The sequence below is a fragment of the Heloderma suspectum genome, chromosome 4, assembly GCF_057233095.1.
Source record: "Heloderma suspectum isolate Gila_16-S chromosome 4, 16-S_ref, whole genome shotgun sequence".
Lineage (NCBI taxonomy): Eukaryota > Metazoa > Chordata > Lepidosauria > Squamata > Helodermatidae > Heloderma > Heloderma suspectum.
Window position 1 is genome coordinate 157,926,575 of NC_139461.1, and position 19,012 is coordinate 157,945,586.

Consider the following 19,012-nt stretch of genomic DNA (forward strand, 5'->3'; position numbering starts at 1 on the left):
CTCTCTCTGGCCACCATCCCAGTCATGGTGCAAGCAAATCATGGGCGCAAGCAGAGGCAGGTAACTTTCCAAGTGTCTCTTTCCCCCAACACTTACAGGTTCTGGGTTACCCTCATGACTGGGGCTTGCTTCCAGGCCAGAAGACCTAAAGGGGCTGGATCCCACCCAGGAATGCCATCATGGGGCACCCAAGGGGCAAAGCCAATCAAGGACTTTGTCTCGCCAGTTCCCCAGGGTCTGGTTGCTCCTCTGGCACACATGCTTCCAGCTTTTCGTCCTCCACCACCTTCTCCTCCTCCAGCCTTTCCTCGTCCTATACTTCTTCCATGGCCACACGCAGAGAGAAGGAATCTATCAGCTGCCGCTCTTCTCCAGTCTCCCCAGCACTGACTTCCTCCATGAGCCGCACAGCCTCCCCCTGGCCATTCTTTTCTGATTTTTGAGGCTTCCCCTCCAGCTTGTTTTCTTATGTGGCTGCTGCATACGGGGCAGAAATCTCTACCAGAAGTTCCCCATCCTCAGGCTCCAGGTTGCCTCCCACCAGGGCACTCCCATCCTCGGTCTTGGGCTGCACCTGCACCAGCTTCTTGCCCACATCTCTGCTGAAAGGTTCCTGGGCAGGCGACGCCTCCTGCTTCTCTGCTGCTGACTACAGAACTCCACAGTCCAAACCTTTCAGCTGCACACCCGCTCCCTGGATCTCTGGAGCCACCCAGGCCAGTGTGCTCTGCCGCTGGGCTTCTTTCCCCTTTGCAGCAGCTGATGAGCAGGAAAGGTGCTCACTTGCCACACTGGGAGTCCTCCTCAGCTGCACGTGGGAGGCCTCCACAGTGAGCTTCATGGTTAGTCTTAGGTCTTCACAAAACTGCTGCCTCAAGGCCTCCATCTGCTGCTAGAAAATCAACCTTATCTGCTCCAGGAGTGTTGCTGTTAGACCCTCCATGTTAGTTCAGGCAAGTGCCGCACACTGCTTCTTATAGGAAACACTTCTAACACTGGTGTTATGAATGTACACCCCATTTCTGGGTGGAGAGAAGTTTCAGGGTTTCTCGTGCTTACCCAGGATTTAGTTTCCATAGAAGGAGGTCATTGAAGACTTGTGGTGTTTCTGAGATATAAGATTTATTTACAAATATATATGGGCTGAGCATAAAATGAGAGTTCCCAACAGTAGCACTCTAACAAATTCCTGTTCCTCATCAGTTTTCTAGGGGACTCATAGTGCCACAGGATTTCCTGCCGAGAGCAAAGTCAGCTCTCTGCTTCCTTCTCAAACCCAAGACCAGCAAAAGCTATAGGGTTAGATAGCTTCTGTTGTTCTCACCAACCTCTGAATTTACAGATTCCTTTGGAATGGGGAAGAGAAAGATAAGCCCCCTTCCAGAGCAGTCTGCCTATGGCTATCTCTGAGGACAGCCACCACACAGCTAATCTTGATCACGCTATGGAATCTGCAGGGCTAAACTTGCCCAACTGGTTTCGCCTATTCTCTTTTCAGCACCACAGACTCACATGGTCAGGGAGATCCTTGAGAGGCTATTTAGACTAACGCTCAAACTTACAACAATATTATGTACTGCGTTGCCATTCAGTGAGAAATATACAATCCTAGTGGTTGTCTCCTCTTCAGCCACATGGTGGCAGTATATGCAAACACATTAACAGATGGACTGGTTTGTGAAAAAACTCGGAGGAAGCTATGAGCAGAGATGTATCTGAAATAAGAAGACTCGATTTCGTCTGTGACAAAAAGATACAATTCAGTGGAGCAAAGCAATCTGCACCGCAGAAGAAAATTTATTTCTCCATCAGAACAGATGAGCACTAGGTGAATGTCAGAAGCTTTATATTTTGGCCAGAAATTGAAGACAGAGTTCTGAACCATGGAAAGTTGCTTCAAGAACAAACAAGGTCTGTATCTTTTGCTTTTTCTCTGTCTTTCTAGAACAATGTGTATTTCAATTCACTATTCTGTGCCTGAAGAAAAGAAAAGTGGGTCTCTAGTGGCTAATGTGCTGAAGGATTTGAATCTGGGAATAGGGGAGCTCTCTGCTCGCAGAGCCCAGCTGGTTTCCAAAAACACTAAGCAATATTTCCACCTTGATACCCGCTCTGGAACTCTGTTGATAAATGATAACATAGACCGGGAAGCTTTGTGTGGCGAGACAGACCCTTGCTTACTTCTGTATCAAATTGTGCTCCAAAACCCCTTAAAAATCTACAGTATTGAATTACAGATAGAAGACGTGAATGACAATGCTCCCAAATTCTCTAAAACTGAATTTGAGCTGGAAATTCCTGAGAATGTTCCTACAAATACACGATTCCCCTTGGAATCTGCCAAAGATGAGGACCTGGGAGAAAACAGCATCCAAAACTACACACTCAGCCCTCATGGGCATTTCTGGCTTGATGTGCAAAGGAACAAGGATGGAAGGAAATATGTGGATCTTGTTCTGGAGAAGCCACTAGACAGGGAGAAGGAGGCACACTTTGGACTGACTCTCACGGCTGTTGATGGAGGGATGCCACAGAGAACAGGCACAGTTCAAATAAACATTAATGTACTGGACAGTAATGATAACTTTCCTCAGTTCACTCAGTCTGAATATATAGTAAAGTTAAAGGAAAATAGGCCACGGGATACTCTGGTCTGCAAAGTGGAAGCCAAAGACATAGATTCAGGTTCAAATGCACAGATCACCTACTCGTTCCATAGGGTGCCTGAAAAAATATACAATTTATTTCATTTAAATGAAAGGACTGGGGCGATCACTGTTCTGGGACAGATCGATTATGAACAAGGAAGCAGTTATGACATGAATATCAGAGCAACAGATAGTGGGGGTCTTTCTGGGCACTGCAACGTCCTGGTAGAGATTGAAGACATGAATGACAATGCCCCGGAGGTGTCCGTCATATCCATTACCAGCCCTTTACCAGAGGATTCTCTCTTAGAGACACTGGTTATCCTCTTCAGTGTCATGGATCAGGACTCTGGGGACAATGGCAAAACTGTCTGTTCTGTGGAGATAAACCTTCCCTTTGGGCTCAAAGCCACCGAGAACAACTATTATCAGCTTGTGATCCAAAGTCCCCTGGATAGAGAGAAAGTCCCCGAATATAATATTACCATCACAGCCATTGACCGGGGCTCCCCTAGGCTCACCTCAACAAGAATGATCAATGTTCAAATTTCAGATGTCAATGACAACCCTCCAACATTTGAAAAGTCTTTACATGAAATGCAGATTCGAGAAAACAACATTCCAGGTCTGCCAATTGGCTCAGTCCACGCTGTTGATCTGGACACGGAGCAGAATGCCAAGGTGACCTACTCACTGTTGCCTGGGAAGGTTGCTGATGGCCCTGTGGCTGCTTACATCTCTGTCAGTTCTGAAACGGGGAATGTGTATGCGCTCAGATCCCTGGATTATGAGCAGATAAAGGACTTCCAAGTTACAGTAAGGGCAGCAGATGGCGGTTCTCCTGCACTGAGCTCAGAAGCTACTATCCGAGTCATTGTCATAGACGAAAATGACAACGCTCCCTTCTTCCTCTATCCCCTTCAGAACAGCACGTCCCCCTGCAATGAGCTGGTTCCCAAGGCAGCGGAGGCCGGTTACCTGGTCACCAAGGTGGTGGCCGTGGATGGAGATTCTGGTCAGAACTCCTGGCTTTCCTATGAACTGCTGAAGGCCACAGACCCTGGCCTTTTCAGCATAGGAGCACAGAATGGAGAAGTGAAAACCAGGAGACCACTGAGCGAGCGGGACACAAGCAAGCAGAGACTTGTTATCCTGGTCAGAGACAATGGGCTCCCTCCACAGTCCAGCACTGCAATGCTCAGTATACTTCCGGTGGATGGCTTCTCAGATCCTTATATGAAGACAGTGGATGTCAGTCCGCAAGAAAACGACGAAGATGGGACCTTGACCATGTATTTGGTGATCTGCCTGGCTGCGGTCTCATTTGTGTTCCTGGTTTGCATTGTGTCCTTTGTTATTATCAACATCTACAAGAAAGGTTCCGGAGAAACGTTTATCCCTGCACCTCCTCACTTCCCACCTGCCAGGCCTGATATCCCGGAGAACTGTCCCGATTCTCAGAGTGGGTCACTTTCCAGGGCTTTCCACTATGGTGGTTGCTTGTCGGGTGGATCCTTAAGCAGTGAGTTCAGATTTCTCAGGCCTCTCATTCCTGTTTTATCTCTGGGAGACCCCAAAATCCCTGTGATCCACGGGACATCATCCAGTTCCTGGGATATTGGTCAGCAGGTCACACATAAGGAATCAAGAGAACAGGTGAGAGAATAGTATTTTTTTTTTAATTATCTGAAACACCAGGGACCTTAAAGCAGGTCACCATGAGATTGCAAACGGTTTCTGCTTGATCGTCAGTCACATCTGATATTTGTTTTTTCACGTTAATCTCTTTCTACTGCTGTTGGCCGATAAAATATATAGTGGCTAAAGAGAAAGCAGCAGGTTTTTAACTGTCTGTTTATTTCAAATCCACGTGAGACATTTTCCCTGCACCTTTGCAGGGAAGCAAAGAGAGCATCTTTGTAGCTGGGTCATCCTTTCTATTCCCTCTCTCCTTTTCCCCTTGGACCTCTTCTTCTTGCACCCATGCTTTCCTCAGGCCCATTCTTCCAAACCCATTGTTCCGTTTGGATTTCTGTCTTCAGCCCTTTTGCTTGTCTCCCCTTCCTGTCAACCTTCTCCACACTAAAACTGGCTTAAGATTTCATGTGGTAATCACAGTCACTATACATGCCCCAGTATGTCCAACAATAAACCCCCCCAACTGTGGATGACATACCTGCATCTTCAGATGCCCAGGTACATGCACACAGGAACCCTGATTGGGCCATGCTTTCCATATATATATATGCCCAGCTGCTTAGATACGCAATGGGGATATATTATCTACACTGTTTCTGTAGCAGTCCTGTTAGTTGGACATGTTGTGGAGACATCCTAAGATACCTGTTCTATAACTTTCTGGTTTCTCACTCCTGGTTGCCCCCCAGTTCCCCATAATTAGCATGTGTGATCTCCTGTCTGGTTGCATTGGGCAAGAAGCCTCTGACCAAAGCCACTCTGAGCTGCAGGCAAACTCCACTCAGGTTCATACCAGCCTTTCCTGTGTTGCCCAGGTTATGACAGCAGTGCCTTTACTGAGCCGAGGGCTTTTCATGATGTGTAACACTATAAGTCATAGTGTTGGAAGGGGCCATTTAGTCCACTGAAGAATTAGACAGAGGGTACAAAGGACCCACTTCCCACAAACTGAGCAGCTGACCTCCATTCTCCACTCGATAATTGCACAACCCTTCTTGTCCAATTAAAGTCAACTGAAACAAAGTTTATTAAGAATAGGGATGGATAGTTGAGAAGCCTGAAAGATATCTGGTACAGCTGTAGAAGGGGGCAAAACCTAAATGAAGTGTCTAGACTAAGCTGCATTTCCAATCTGAAATGCACTTGTTATGGCTACCTTACTGATAAGTGCCCTCCCGTAAGGGAGTAAAAGTCTGTCTTTCACAATAGGAAGCCTGCTGAAATATCTGCATACTAAATCTTGTGTCTTTAGTCCCTCAAATGCATACTCTCCCACCTCTCCACCCCCACTAGATGGACTGCTGGCAAGGGATGGGTTGCACCTCACAAAGGCTGGGAAGAATGTGTTTGGCCACAGCATGAAGAACTTCATCAGGAGGGCTTTAAACTGAATCCACGGGGGAGGGAGACATAAAGTTGGAGGTAACACTGGATGAAGGATCATGCACCACAATGGAGAGAACAGCTCTAATAGCACCCAATAATAGTCTTCAGAAACATGTAGGAATGAAGCCAGACTATGAAGCACATGGTCTTTGATGTCTATATACTAATGCCCAGAATATGGGAAACAAACAGAACAAACTTGAATGCTTAATACAGGAGGGAAATTATGACTTGGTAGGTGTAACTGAGACTTGGTGGGATGACTCCCATGACTGGAATACAGCAGTTGAAGGATATAACTTATTCAAAAAGAACAGGAGGGACAGAAAGGGAGGTGGAGTTGCACTATATGTTAAAAATACGTATCTTTGCACAGAAATACAGGAGGGGGCGGGGCTTGGCAGCCCCATTGAGAGCATCTGCGTTAAAATAAATGGAGCAAAGAATAAAAGGAACATGGTGGTCGGAGTCTACTACCGGCCACCCAATCAAGGACAAGACGAGGATGAAACTTTTGAAAAGCAAATTGCCGGTGTTTCAAGGAAGTATGATGCAGCAGTACTGGGAGACTTCAATTTCCCTGATATTTGTTGGGAGACAAATTCTGCAAAACATGGTCCCTCCAAGAAATTCCTGACTTCTGCTGCTGACAACTTCCTCCTACAGAAAGTAGAGGAAGGAACTAGAGGATTGGCTATCCTTGACTTGATCCTAACCTACAGAGATGGCTTAGAGGATAAAGTTGCAGTTACAGGAACTCTGGGGGAAAGCGACCATGTTATACTGCAAATCTTGGTTCTAAAAGAAGCAAAAGCTAAATGTAGCCAAACTGGATTTTAGGAAAGCCAATTTTAATAAAATCAGAGCAATGATAAGTAAGGTCCCATGGCAAGTGACTCTCATGAGAAAAAGGAATCCAAGATGGGTGGGAGTTTTTAAAAAAGGAAATTCTAAAGGTACAATTACAAACCATTCCAACAAGAAGAAAAGGTGGAAGACAACAGAAGAAGCCAATGTGGCTTCACAAAAAACTTAGAGAAGACCTGAAAACAAAAAAGGACACATATAGGAAGTGGAAGGAAGAACAAAGGAAGAGTGCAGGCAGGGAGCACAGAATTGCAGGGATGGCATCAGGAAGGCTAAAGCTGAGAATGTGCTGAGGTTAGTGAGGGATACTAAAAGCAACAAAAAGGCTTTCTTCAGATACATGCATAGACTATGATACATGCATACTATGATACATGCACTTCAGATACATGCATAGACTAAAAGATGGAGGAAGGAAATGGTGGTTCAACTATTAAATAAGGATGGCAAAAATGATAACAGATGACAAAGAAAAGGCAGAAGTGCTCAATTCCTACTTTGGCTCAGTCTTGTCCCAAAAGAGGGCCTATGACCCCCCTGGCAAAGGCAAAGTACAGGCTGAAAGGGCAGGATTGCAGCTTGAGATCGATAGGCATATGGTCAAGGAACACCTAATTACTCTGTATGAGTTCAAATCTCCAGGGTCAGATGAACTGCATCCTAGAGTCATAAAGAAACTGGCAGAAGAACTCTTGGAATCACTGCCTATTATCTTTGAGAAATCATGGAGGACAGGTGAAGTGCCAGATGACTGGAGGAGGGCTAATGTTGTCCCTATCTTCAAAAAGAGAAAAAAGGGGGAACTACAGACCAATCAGTCTGACATCAATCCCTGGGAAAATTCTGGAGCAGATGATAAAGCAATCCATCTGTAAGCACCTTGAAAGCAATGCAGTGATTACTTGAAGCCAACATGGATTTGTCAAGAACAAATCCTGCCAGACTAATCTGATCTCATTTGTTTAATCAGGGAACCTCCCTTGTGGACTGTGGGAATGCTGTGGATATAATATACCTCAACTTCAGCAAAGCATTCGACAAAGTGCCCCATGATATCCTGATGAGCAAAGTAGCTCAAAGTGGGCTAGATGAAACAACGATCAGGTGGATCCACAGGTGGCTACAGAATTGGACTCAAACAGTACTGATCAATGGGATCTTCTCAAACTGGGGAGAGGTAACGAGCGGGGTACCACAAAGCTCAGTCCCGGGCCCAGTGCTCTTCAACATTTTACTAATGACTTGGATGAGAAGGTGCAGGGAATGCTTATCAAATTTGCAGATGACACAAAGTTGGGTGGGATAGCTAATATCCTGGAAGACAGAAAAAAAATTCAAAGTGATCTTGATAGGCTGGAGCGCTGGGCAGAAAACAACAGAATGAAATTTCATAGGGATCAATGCCAACTTCTGCACCTAGGAAAAAGAAACCAATTGCACAGTTACCAGATGGGGGATACTTGGCTCAACAATACTACAAGCAAGAAGGATCTTGGAATTGTTGTAGATCACAAGCTGAATATGGGCCAACAATGTGATGTGGCTGCCAAAAAGGCAAATGCTGTCTTGGGCTGCATTAATAGAAGCATAGCTTCCAAATCCCGGGAAGTACTAGTTCCCCTCTACTCAGCACTGGTTAGGCCTCATCTGGAGTGCTGTGTCCAGTTCTGGGCACCACACTTTAAGAAGGATGTAGACAAACTGGAGAGGGTTCAGAGGAGGGCAACAAAGATGATCAGGGGACTGGAAACAAAGCCCTACGAGGAGAGACTGAAAGAACTGGGCATGTTTAGCCTTGACAAGAGAAGACTGAGGGGAGATATGATAGCACTCTTCAAGTACTTGAAAGGTTGTCACAGAGAGGAAGGACAGGATCTCTTCTCGATCATCCCAGAGTGCACGACATGGAATAATGGGCTCAAGTTACAGGAAGCCAGATTCCGGCTGAACATCAGGAAAAACTTCCTGACTGTTAGAGCAATACGACGATGAAACCAATTAGCTAGGGAGGTGGTGGGCTCTCCCACACTGGAGGCATTCAGGATGAAGCTGGACAGCCACTTGTCAGGGATGCTTTGATCTGGCTTCCTGCATTGAGCAGGGGGTTGTGCTTGAGCAGGGGGTCTTGTATTGCATTGAGCAGGCAGTCTTGTAGGCCCCTTCCAACCCTACTATTCTATGATTCTAGTTCAGTTCAGTCCTCCCATGGAAACAGATGTGTAATCCTTTTTATTCTCTATCTAAAATCACAGCTGAGACATGGTATATCCACCTGATTAAGACGCAAAGCAAATGAAAGTGTATTGATTCAGTAATCATCCTTCATACCTTCTCCATGCATTCACTTTATATACGGATGGTGGAGAGGGTTGTGCTGTTGGGCCCACCATCACTTGTAATCCACTGGTCCTGCCCCATCCCCTCCATGCATAAAACGTAAGGCCTGATAAGGGGCACCTATACATGTATAGCTGTATATGCACACAGGTTCTCCACATGATTGGGGTGCCTGATAGTGCAGGGTTCCCATTTGTGTAATGCACCTTTGTGTGTACAGTTGTACAGCTCTGCTGGCTCCACCTCCTGGCCTCTGCACATATAGACAAAGGTCTGAAAAAGGGTACCTATCCACATAGATGCTTTACAGAGTTGAGCTCTACATACGGATGTCATGGGGCAGGACCAGCATGGTATGGTGACATTTGGGACAGAGCCAGTGCATGGTGAAAGTGAATGTATGAGAGGTGCAAAGCAAGCCAAGCATCTCAAGGTAAGTGCCTTTCCTTTGCAATAGCTTTCAGCCCAAAGCTCTGCTTCTGGGATAGTCAGTCCCTGTGTCGATGAATACATACAAATCTTAATACCGGAGACTACCAAAGGCTCTCTAATTCTAAGCGTAGCTCTTATACTACTGTACTAACTGAAGCTAGCACCTACTAGTGATTATCCAGAAGTTCTTTCTATGATGGGGTTCATCTGGACATCTGGGGACTTCAAGGAAAGAAGGACAAGTTCGCGTTTCATGGGGAAATCACTTGACAAAGGGCCTTTTCAGATAGTCACTAGGGGCCTGCAGAATAACTTTTCCCTTCCTAGGCTTACTCTGTGAAATAGATACAGCACATTAAGGCCATGTGGTAAATAAATAAGACTGGTCTCTTTGCTTGAGAATGCAATGAGAAAGAAACTTTCCCCTGCTTTCTTAGTGCAGCTTTTTAAAATTAGCATAAACTTTTCGTTAATGGCTGAGAGGGAAACTGAGATGGCTCCTATGGTGATGATGTCTCACTTGCTACCTAGTTTGCCAACTGTTACGGAGCATTTACCTTCATGGGGATCATTCTCAGGCTACATACTTTTTAATCAAAAAAGTATCTCAAAGTGGGCAATAAAATCAGCAAAATTTCAATAGAATATAAATACACTTAAAATGCACTACATTAAAAATAGCACCAAAATAAATCCAAGAAACCCATTAGAAAAATAAAAACAGCAGCCTTCAATTCTCTCCGAAAGCCATAGTAAACAAAATACATTTGAGCATCTTCCTAAATGACTAGTGAGAACTGCATAAGTACACCTCCCTGCATAAAGGTGTTCCAGAGAACAGGGCATCCACCACAGAGAAGGCCTAAGAATATGTCACATATAAGTGTGGCTCCTGAAAAAAAGAATGATAATGCAGAGTTAATGCCTCTAATGAGGCAAGTGGAGAAGTATATGGGAGGAGGCATTCTCTCTGATAACCTATGAACGAGCTATTTAGGCCTTCATAGGTTAATACCAACACTTTGAAATGAGCTCAGAAACAAATCACTAACCTATGCAGCTCCTTAAGAACAGCAGTGATCAGACTCCCGCAGTAACACTCAGTTATTATTCCATAGCCCCGTTATGCCTGGGTCCTGCTCCAGTTATTTCCATTCAATTAAAAGAAAAACACAACTTTTTTTTTTTTTACTGTACAAGTGCATCAGGACTAAGGCAATAAATATAATTTTAAAAATAAAAGCTGCCCTTCTCCAGCAGATTACAAAAGATAAATAAGCAAAAATGTTCTTCTTGTGTTTCTTTAACCTTTCTGCAAGTTCTTTCTCTGTTGTCTGTTTTGCCTTTCTGCAAGCGCACATCAGTTGTCAGATATAAGCCACCTCTTTTCTTACACACCTCCTCATATTCTTCTCTTGCCTTCTGTTATACATTCCTAACTCTAATGAAGTCAGCCCTTTAGCCAAGCAACACAGAAGACGTATTCAGGTGTTACAGGAATAACGGAAATGGCCACAGTTGGGCTGGGGGGTGCATGTTTTGCCCCACCCCTAAGGTTGCATGGCTCCTCCAGACCCCTCACGTGATTATGGTGAACTTCTGCAGTGGGGAAACTTACGTATCTGTGCAGACTCCCAGTGCAATTAAAGGCCCTGATTTTCTAATGGTTGGCTGTTCCAGTGAGTAATGCCTGCATAGGGCTAGCCTCTTACCAGATTCTCAGATAAGTTTTTCATTTTGAATTCTCTAGCTTTGGTTAGCAGTCCACTTACATCTCCTCTCAAGGCCTTTTTCTCTCTGGAAACAAAAACATACAATCTAACTGGGAGTGTGAAGAGCAGGCCGAAGTACAAGCCACAATGCAGGCTAACACAGTTCTTTCATTTCTGGTTGAACAAAGTCAGTTCTTGATTTCTTTAGTCAATATTTGATCAAATATGCCACACAGTACTCCAGCAGGGAGTGAATATGTGTGTGTTTTTAATCCAAGGATCAAATTTTAAAATTTAAAAGCTTCCTGTTACTATACTTGCTCAGGACATGTGTCTACACACATCTGAATCATATTTCCATGTCCAGGAAGTAAGCCCTTTGGGGACAATGGATGACTGAGGGAGATTAGTCTGGTGCTTTCCCTCTAAGCCTTCTGGCTCTTTTCCTGCAGGAGTTCAGGCTGCTGTCAGTCCAGTTGAGCTGGCCCAGAAACTAGCATGTTTTGTCTAATCAACAGGAGCACAGCATGGGCGACATAAGGACTTTGGCCTGGATAGTGGAGTATCCCCATAAGGTTCCTGGGAGGGAAAACAAAGCTAAAACTTCAGGACTTAACCAAGAAAAAAAGGTGATAATATGCAAAATTACTGAAGGCTAATTCAGTTTCCTAAGGGAGAGAGGAAAAGCAGTGGGGCAGAATTGAGCCAAAGGCAGTGTCCAGGCAGAGGAAGAGAGAAGGTAGAGAGAAAGGATAAGAAGGAGGTAGGGAAGCAGGGAGAAAGAAGCAAGCTAAAGGATCAGGCAGGCCGGAAAGAGAGGGAGGGAGAGTGCGGGGAGATATTTTACCAGTCCTCAAGTCTGCTGAAGCATATGGAGGAAATGAAGGAGAGAAGGATCCTCAGCAGCAGGATTAGATCCAAGAGGGAAGGCCAGGTTTTCCAAGCTGTAGTAGTAGGGCATTCACCAGGGAAGAAGCAAAAGGAATTGAGGGAGTCTGGTGTTCCTGGATCAGAGCAGGCCTGGGCAGAAACACAGGAAGGTAAGCCACAAAATGGGCATCTGACTTGAAACGGGGGCAGGGGGCGGGGAGCTGTGGGCAGCCTGGATGCTAGCAGGGCAACTCCAAAAGATAACGTTTAGTTTAGGGGTTCAAGAGCAGTTGTAGTCTTAGCAAACAAAAACCTGGGTGTCTGCTGAAAGGGTTTTTTCAGGGGAATAAAACGGCTTTATAAAAACATCCTTATAAAAAGGAGATCTGACTCTTGGTGGGTGTTTTTAGTGCTAGGTAGAAGAACACAAGAGAATGCAGGGCTCTTGGTATTGTCAATTAATGAGTGGTAGGGTATTCACCCTGATTAAATTAGCACTTTGTCTTGGCATGTACAAGAACTCTGTAGCCCAGGATACTTAAAGTTAGGACACTCTGTTTTCCCCATCAGTAGTACCGTTCTCCTAGGTTACCAGCCCTTGCCAGCAGCAGCTATACAGGTGGAATCTCTGAGACAAAATGGAGGTGCCAGTACAAAATGGGAGTGCTCTGCCAATGCTATGCTCTCACCAGAAATAAAAACAGTAAGTACTCTGACATGGAGTACAAATAAATTTAAAAACACTCAGCCATGAAACTCACTGGGCCAGTCACTGTCTCTCAGTCTAACTTACCTCACAGGGTTGTTGTGAGGATAAAATGGAGAGGAGGATCATGTAAGCCACCTTGGGCTCCTTGGAGGAAAGGCAGGATATAAATATAACAAATAAAACAGAACGCAAATGAAGTTCCTGGACAATTTTTTAAAATGTTCTTTTTGTGTCTGTTTTTGCATTTTGCCTTCCTGCAAATAGCCATACCCTTGGCAGAATGCTAAGCAGAATGCTACACAGATGCTGTGCCCTGAATTTTCAGCAGACTGAAGGCAAGATCAGAAACAGCAGAAGTTTCTAGATTGGATAGAAGAGATTCCTGCTATTTCATACAGTCTTCAAACCCTAGCACAAGTCAAGCAGTAGCAGTAGCTCCAGGTACCCTCCTAAACTACAAAACATTTGCACTCTTGTGGAGGGCAGATGTCATCCAGGCCTCCTAGAGAGTATAAGGGGAGAGATTATCCAGTCAGTGCTAAGTGACAACAATTAAGGTTTTGAGCCTACAGAGAAATACATTGAAATCCTGAAGACAGGGTGTCCTCATTCCCATTCCTCATGCTGTGCTCAAGGCAAAGTATGGTTTTATTAAAATTATGTTAGTATAAAGAAATATTTAGAGTGATATTTCAAGTGAAGCCTACCTGAATCTTTCATAGCTGCCTGAGCAGAATACACACGCGTGTGCGCGCACGCACACACACACACACACACACAGAGTTCTAAGTAAAACTTGGGGTGAAACTGCTCCATATTCTGTTAGAACTACTAAAACAAGTTAAATTGACTTCTAAAGATTCCAACTTCCTAGCCCTGGGGCACATGTAGCCTCCCCCCTCATTATCTTTTAAATGTATTATTGAGCTTCTAGTATGAAGGATTGCATATAATTCCAAAGGTTTGCAATGCGTCATTCATCATGTAGCCAAAATGGCACCACTCACGAAGAAAAGAGATTTTGCATGCTCAGAGGATTCCCAAGGTATGCAAAAGTAGAAAGAAACTGGGGGTGGGACCCTAAAAGGAAACAAATTCCCATTCCCAAAGGCTGAAACACATCTGCGCATGTGTGCATCACACGCTTGACTCCCGGAGGGGTGTTGCCATACCAGGGCTTCCACAGCAGACTTCAAAAAGCCACTGCGTCAGCTGCATGTCTTGTGAAGAAGCGACAGAAGAGGGAGGCAGACATTGCTGCTAGAAGAGCAGCAATGATATTAGAAGATAGAGGGGTGGGGAGGGGAAAGAGAAGGAGCAAACAGGAGGGGAGAGGAAGAGCCAATACCAGATCCCACTGGGAGGAGGAACAGGAGGCGGGAGAGAAGGAGAGGCCGTAGGGGCAGAAATGACAACAGAGATGGATGGGGGAGAGAGGTGAAAAATGAAATGAGAGAGAAAGGGATGGAAACAGAAGCAGGGAGACATGAAAATGGCAGGACAAGTGACAGAGCAGCAAACCAAAGGGAAAAAAGGAGAAATGGGTGACGCTGCAGGGCGTGTGGAAGATGGAGCCAGAGAAAGATTGACACCCCTGCAACCCAACCCCTCACACATTCGCAACCCAGCTGCCCACCGTCCTTTGGCTGAAGGGGAGGCCGGAGGGCACTTCCCGTTGGTTCCACTGCCTGAGGGCAACTGTCAGCCAGAGCCCAGCAGTCTTCCTGGCAGGGAGGGGGAAGCAGCTCCCCACAGCGACTCCTCCGTGGGGTGATGGATGGGCCGGGCCAATCACCTCTTGCCATGCTGTTCTTCCTAGGTGGCCGGGGGGCATCTGTACTCTGGCCCATGGCAGAGGCCAAAGGACGCTCCCCCTCGGACAGCTGCTGTCTGAGGGCAACTGGCAGTTGGAGCGGAGTATTTTTCTGGCAGGGAAGGGGGAAGAAGGCATCCTGCAGGCATCCCTTGTCTGGCCGATGGCACACCTTCCCCTTGCCATGATGTTCTTCCTGTGACGAAGGGATGAACAGTCCCCCGGCTGAGTGCAGAGGGTGCTTCTTCTCCTGGCTGCTGCCTGAGGGCAAGATGGGGGAAGGGGAGAGAGAAATGGAGATTTTGTGTGGGGTACTAACCTGTTTTAATAATCCAAAAAGCAATTTGTTGCAGGCCCCAATTGTATTAATCACATTATGAAAATGGAATCCAGTTCCAAAAGTAAAAAAGAAAAGAAAAGATGCTTACTCTCCGTTCTGCAAACCCCCACACACACACTCACTCACACATATGTGTATGTTCTCAGACATACTAACAACCCATATATGAAGTTCTAGACCGAGAATTGTTCTGAGGAGATTATGCATGCCCAATGCAGGCTTCTGCTCCAAAAGTTAAACTGTTTCTTCCTGATCATTCACATGGCCTATACATGCTGGGATTTCTCATTTCCCTATTAAAGAGACAAAATACAAAGTTGAGATTTTAACACACATAACTATACTAAACAAACTATTGGAAAGTTTCTGAGGCCTAGCAAATGTAGACATAACACAAACACTTTCGAGCACAATTCAAGGTTTCTTGCATCATCTCAGTGTCGTAGATAGGTTTCCCAATTATGGGCAAGTACAATGACAATGATGAACATCAACAATAGAAATGAAAGAGTGGGGAGTGAATCTGAGGTGCCTTGATAAGTCTTAATATAAAGTATAGATTAAGAGAATACGTATTATGAAATATTACACTCATTGCAAGCTCTTATTGGAGATGATTTCTCTATATATGTTAGCAAGTGGCAATGTTTGTGGGAGTCATATCATAGCTCAAGCACAAGATGGTGCTATTGCACAACACAGAACAGAAAAGTCGGGGAGCAATTGCTCTACTGGAGACCCGTAACCATTAGACAAAGGAATCTCAAGGAGAAAGAGAGCAGATCCTCACCACAAGCAAATCTTCAGACATTTTTGGAGGAGAAGGCCACCTTATCATTGCCAAATAAAATAAAGGAAAAAGGAATAATTTGCTTTGGAAACTTGCAATGGACAGTCACCTCCAGCAGCTGCTGTAGAAAGAACCACCTTGTGTTTCAGATCTGACTGGAGCTAAGGCCGGGACAATGGAAAAGCATCACAACAGCAGGCAAGTTTTGTCTTTTTTTTTGTCTCTTTGTGTATTTGTAGCAATGTGTGAGTCTATCTATTCGGTGCCAGAGGAAAAGAAAAATGGGTCTCTGGTGGCTAATGTGCTAAAAGATTTGAAAGTGGATGCCAAAGAGCTGTCTGCTCGGAGAGCCCAGCTGGTTTCTAAGAGCTCCAAGCAGTATTTCCGGCTGGATCCTCATTCTGGGAATGTGATGTTAAGGGATAAAATAGACCGAGAGGCTCTGTGTGGCCAGAATGACCCTTGTGTTCTCCTCTCTGAAATCGTGCTGGAAAACCCACTGCAGCTACACAGAATCGAAGTTCAAATAGAGGATGTGAATGATAATTCCCCCAAATTCTCTAAAAATCAAATACTTTTTGAAATATCTGAGCAAATTCCAACAAATACCCGATTCCCTTTGCAACGAGCTCAAGATTCAGACACAGGAGAAAATGCTGTTCAAAATTACACACTTAGTCCTAATGAATATTTTAGGCTGGATGTTCAAAGCCACAGCAGTGGCGGTAAATACGCAGAACTGGTATTGAAGAAACAATTAGACCGTGAGGTCAGCCCAAAGATTGCCCTAATTCTCTCAGCTGTGGATGGAGGGATTCCCCAAAGAACTGGAACAGCACAAATAGTCATTAATGTTCTAGATGCCAATGACAATGTGCCTCAATTTGGATTATCTGTATACAAAGTGAAGCTGATGGAAAACAGCCCTTTGCATACATTGGTCACTAAAGTTGAGGCCATCGACAAGGATATTGGCTCCAATGCTCACATCACATATTCTTTCAGCCAAGTGCCAGAAAATGTGCTCAGATCATTCAAGTTAAATCAACATACTGGGGAAATAACTATAGCAGGAACAATTGATTATGAAGAAAATGGTAATTATGAGATTAATGTTGGAGCTGTAGATGGAGGAGGGCTCTCTGCATACTGCAAAGTGATTGTGGAGGTTGAGGATGAGAACGACAATGTCCCAGAGGTGACGATATCCTCCATCACCAGTCCCTTGCCAGAAGACTCTCCCACAGACACTGTGGTGGCCCTCTTCAGAGTCACGGACCGGGACTCTGGAGACAATGGCAGAACCACCTGCACCACTGAGAAAAACCTGCCCTTTGGGCTCAAATCCACCGAGAACAGCTATTACCAGCTTGTGACCCAACGACCACTGGACAGAGAACACGTCTCTGAGTATAACGTCACCATCACAGCTACTGATCGAGGCTCCCCCAGGCTCACTTCGGTGAGATTGATGAACATTCAAATCTCAGATGTCAATGACAACCCTCCGGTGTTTGGAACACCCCTGTATGAAATGCAGTTACGGGAAAACAATATTCCAGGCCTGCTGATAGGTTCAGTCCATGCTGTTGACCTGGACACAGAGCAGAATGCCCAAGTGACCTACTTGCTATTGCCCATGAAGATCAGGGATGGTCCCGCGTCCTCCTACGTCTCCATCAACTCTGAAACGGGGAACCTGTATGCTATTCGATCCGTCGATTATGAGGACATAAAAGATTTCCATGTGACGGTGAGGGCTGTGGATAAAGGGTCCCCTCCACTGAGCTCAGAGGTTGTTGTCCATGTGCATATAGTGGATGAAAATGACAATGCCCCCATCATCCTCTACCCTCTTCAGAACAGCACCTCCCTGTCAAATGACCTGGTTCCCCGGGCAGCCGACACTGACTACCTGGTCACCAAGGTAGTGGCCGCAGACAGAGATTCTGGTCAGAACTCTTGGCTTTCCTATCAACTGCTGAGGGCCACAGATCCTGGTCTGTTCACTGTGGGGGCCCAGAATGGAGAAGTGAGAACCACGAGGCCAGTGAATAACCGAGACAGCTTCAAACAGAACCTTATTGTGGCAGTCAGAGATAACGGACGCCCTCCCCAGTCCACCTCTGCAACACTGAGAATTCTTCTGGTGGACGGCTTCTCCGACCCTTATATGAAAATGATCACTGTCCCAAAGGATGAGGTAGCAGAGGAGGAAGACCGTAGCCTGACGACGTATTTGATCATATGCTTGGCTGCCATCTCATCTGTTTTTCTCCTTTCTGTAATGGTGTTTACTGCGCTCAAGATTCAGAAACAAAGGAAGTTCTTGGGGACCCATAACTCTGCGTCTACTTTTCCTGTGGGACCCAATTCCCAAGAGAACGGTGTGGATTCTGGTACTGGATCGCTTTCCCAGGCCTACAACTATGAGGTGTGCTTAGCTGGTGGGTCACTAAGCAGCGAGTTCCGGTTCCTCAGGCCTCTATTTCCTGTTTTTTCTGTGGAGCCTCCTAACACTCAGGTGGATCCAAGGAATTCAGCTGGTTCCCAAGAACTCTGTAGTCGTGCAGAGGAAAGTAAACCCATGAGCCAGGTGAGAGTATGAGTGGAATCCTTTTTATATAAGCAAATTACAATCTGTGCTGGCCACTTTCCATTGTAGTTTATCTAGTATTTGTTCTTTTTTCTGCTTCAGTAATTCAGTATATTCTGATATGATTGTTTATGTCTATGCAAATGGAAATATCTTGTGAAGAGTGTATGATATGTTATATAATAACTTCATAAACCTCTATGCATCTGACTGTTGCCCTGTTTCCAAACTACTTTTTCCAACATGGGTGGAAGAAGTAGCACCAAAAGCTGAGGCAGAAAGGAAGGTAATAGTGTGCTTGAGGGGAATCTGTAATATTTCTACTCAGAGAGAGTCTCCAAAATTTGCAAATATTTCTCGTTTAGCGGCATCTCTCTGAAATCAACAAGTATGACAGCAATTGTCATCTTCATTTCACACCTACCTGCATAGCTAACAACCAAAGTGCAAAGACTGCCATGTTTAACAGGTTTGGGAACCAAAGTTTCAGAATAAACATTGCTACAGAGATGTTTGTAACAGGAAACAGTTACTTTCTCAGTTACCACTCATCTATATGACGACATTTCCATAATCTTTCCCATACTTTGCTGGGTATTTTCCTAGTAACATAATAATCTGTTCATTACATGTTTCATGTAAATGATTCATTACATGTTTATCTCCCAGCTGGGGCATGCTGGGAGATAAACTCCCAGCTGGGGCATGCTGGGAGTTGTAGGACTTTTTTCTGTCTAAATATGCATAGGGTTGTGCCCTTAGTGTATTGGGCCCTGCTGTACAGAGAGAAATATACAATCTAGTGGTTGTTCCC

The 19,012-nt window shown here is 45.1% G+C and overlaps 2 protein-coding genes across 2 annotated transcripts in view; both read left to right on the forward strand.

Annotated features, from left to right (window-relative positions):
• The first annotated feature begins 1,747 nt into the window (after positions 1-1,747).
• The window catches only part of LOC146347561 (protocadherin beta-16-like), a 106,873-nt gene continuing 89,608 nt past the window's right edge, over positions 1,748-19,012 (forward strand). The window contains exon 1 of the mRNA XM_084850924.1: positions 1,748-4,304. Coding sequence (XP_084707050.1) covers positions 1,884-4,304 — 2,421 coding nt within the window. The 5' untranslated portion in view covers positions 1,748-1,883. The remainder of the gene's footprint in view (positions 4,305-19,012) is intronic.
• LOC146347562 (protocadherin beta-16-like) lies at positions 15,844-18,210 on the forward strand. The gene has a single exon (XM_084848237.1). The coding sequence runs from the start codon at positions 15,844-15,846 to the stop codon at positions 18,208-18,210; it is 2,367 nt and encodes a 788-aa protein (XP_084704363.1).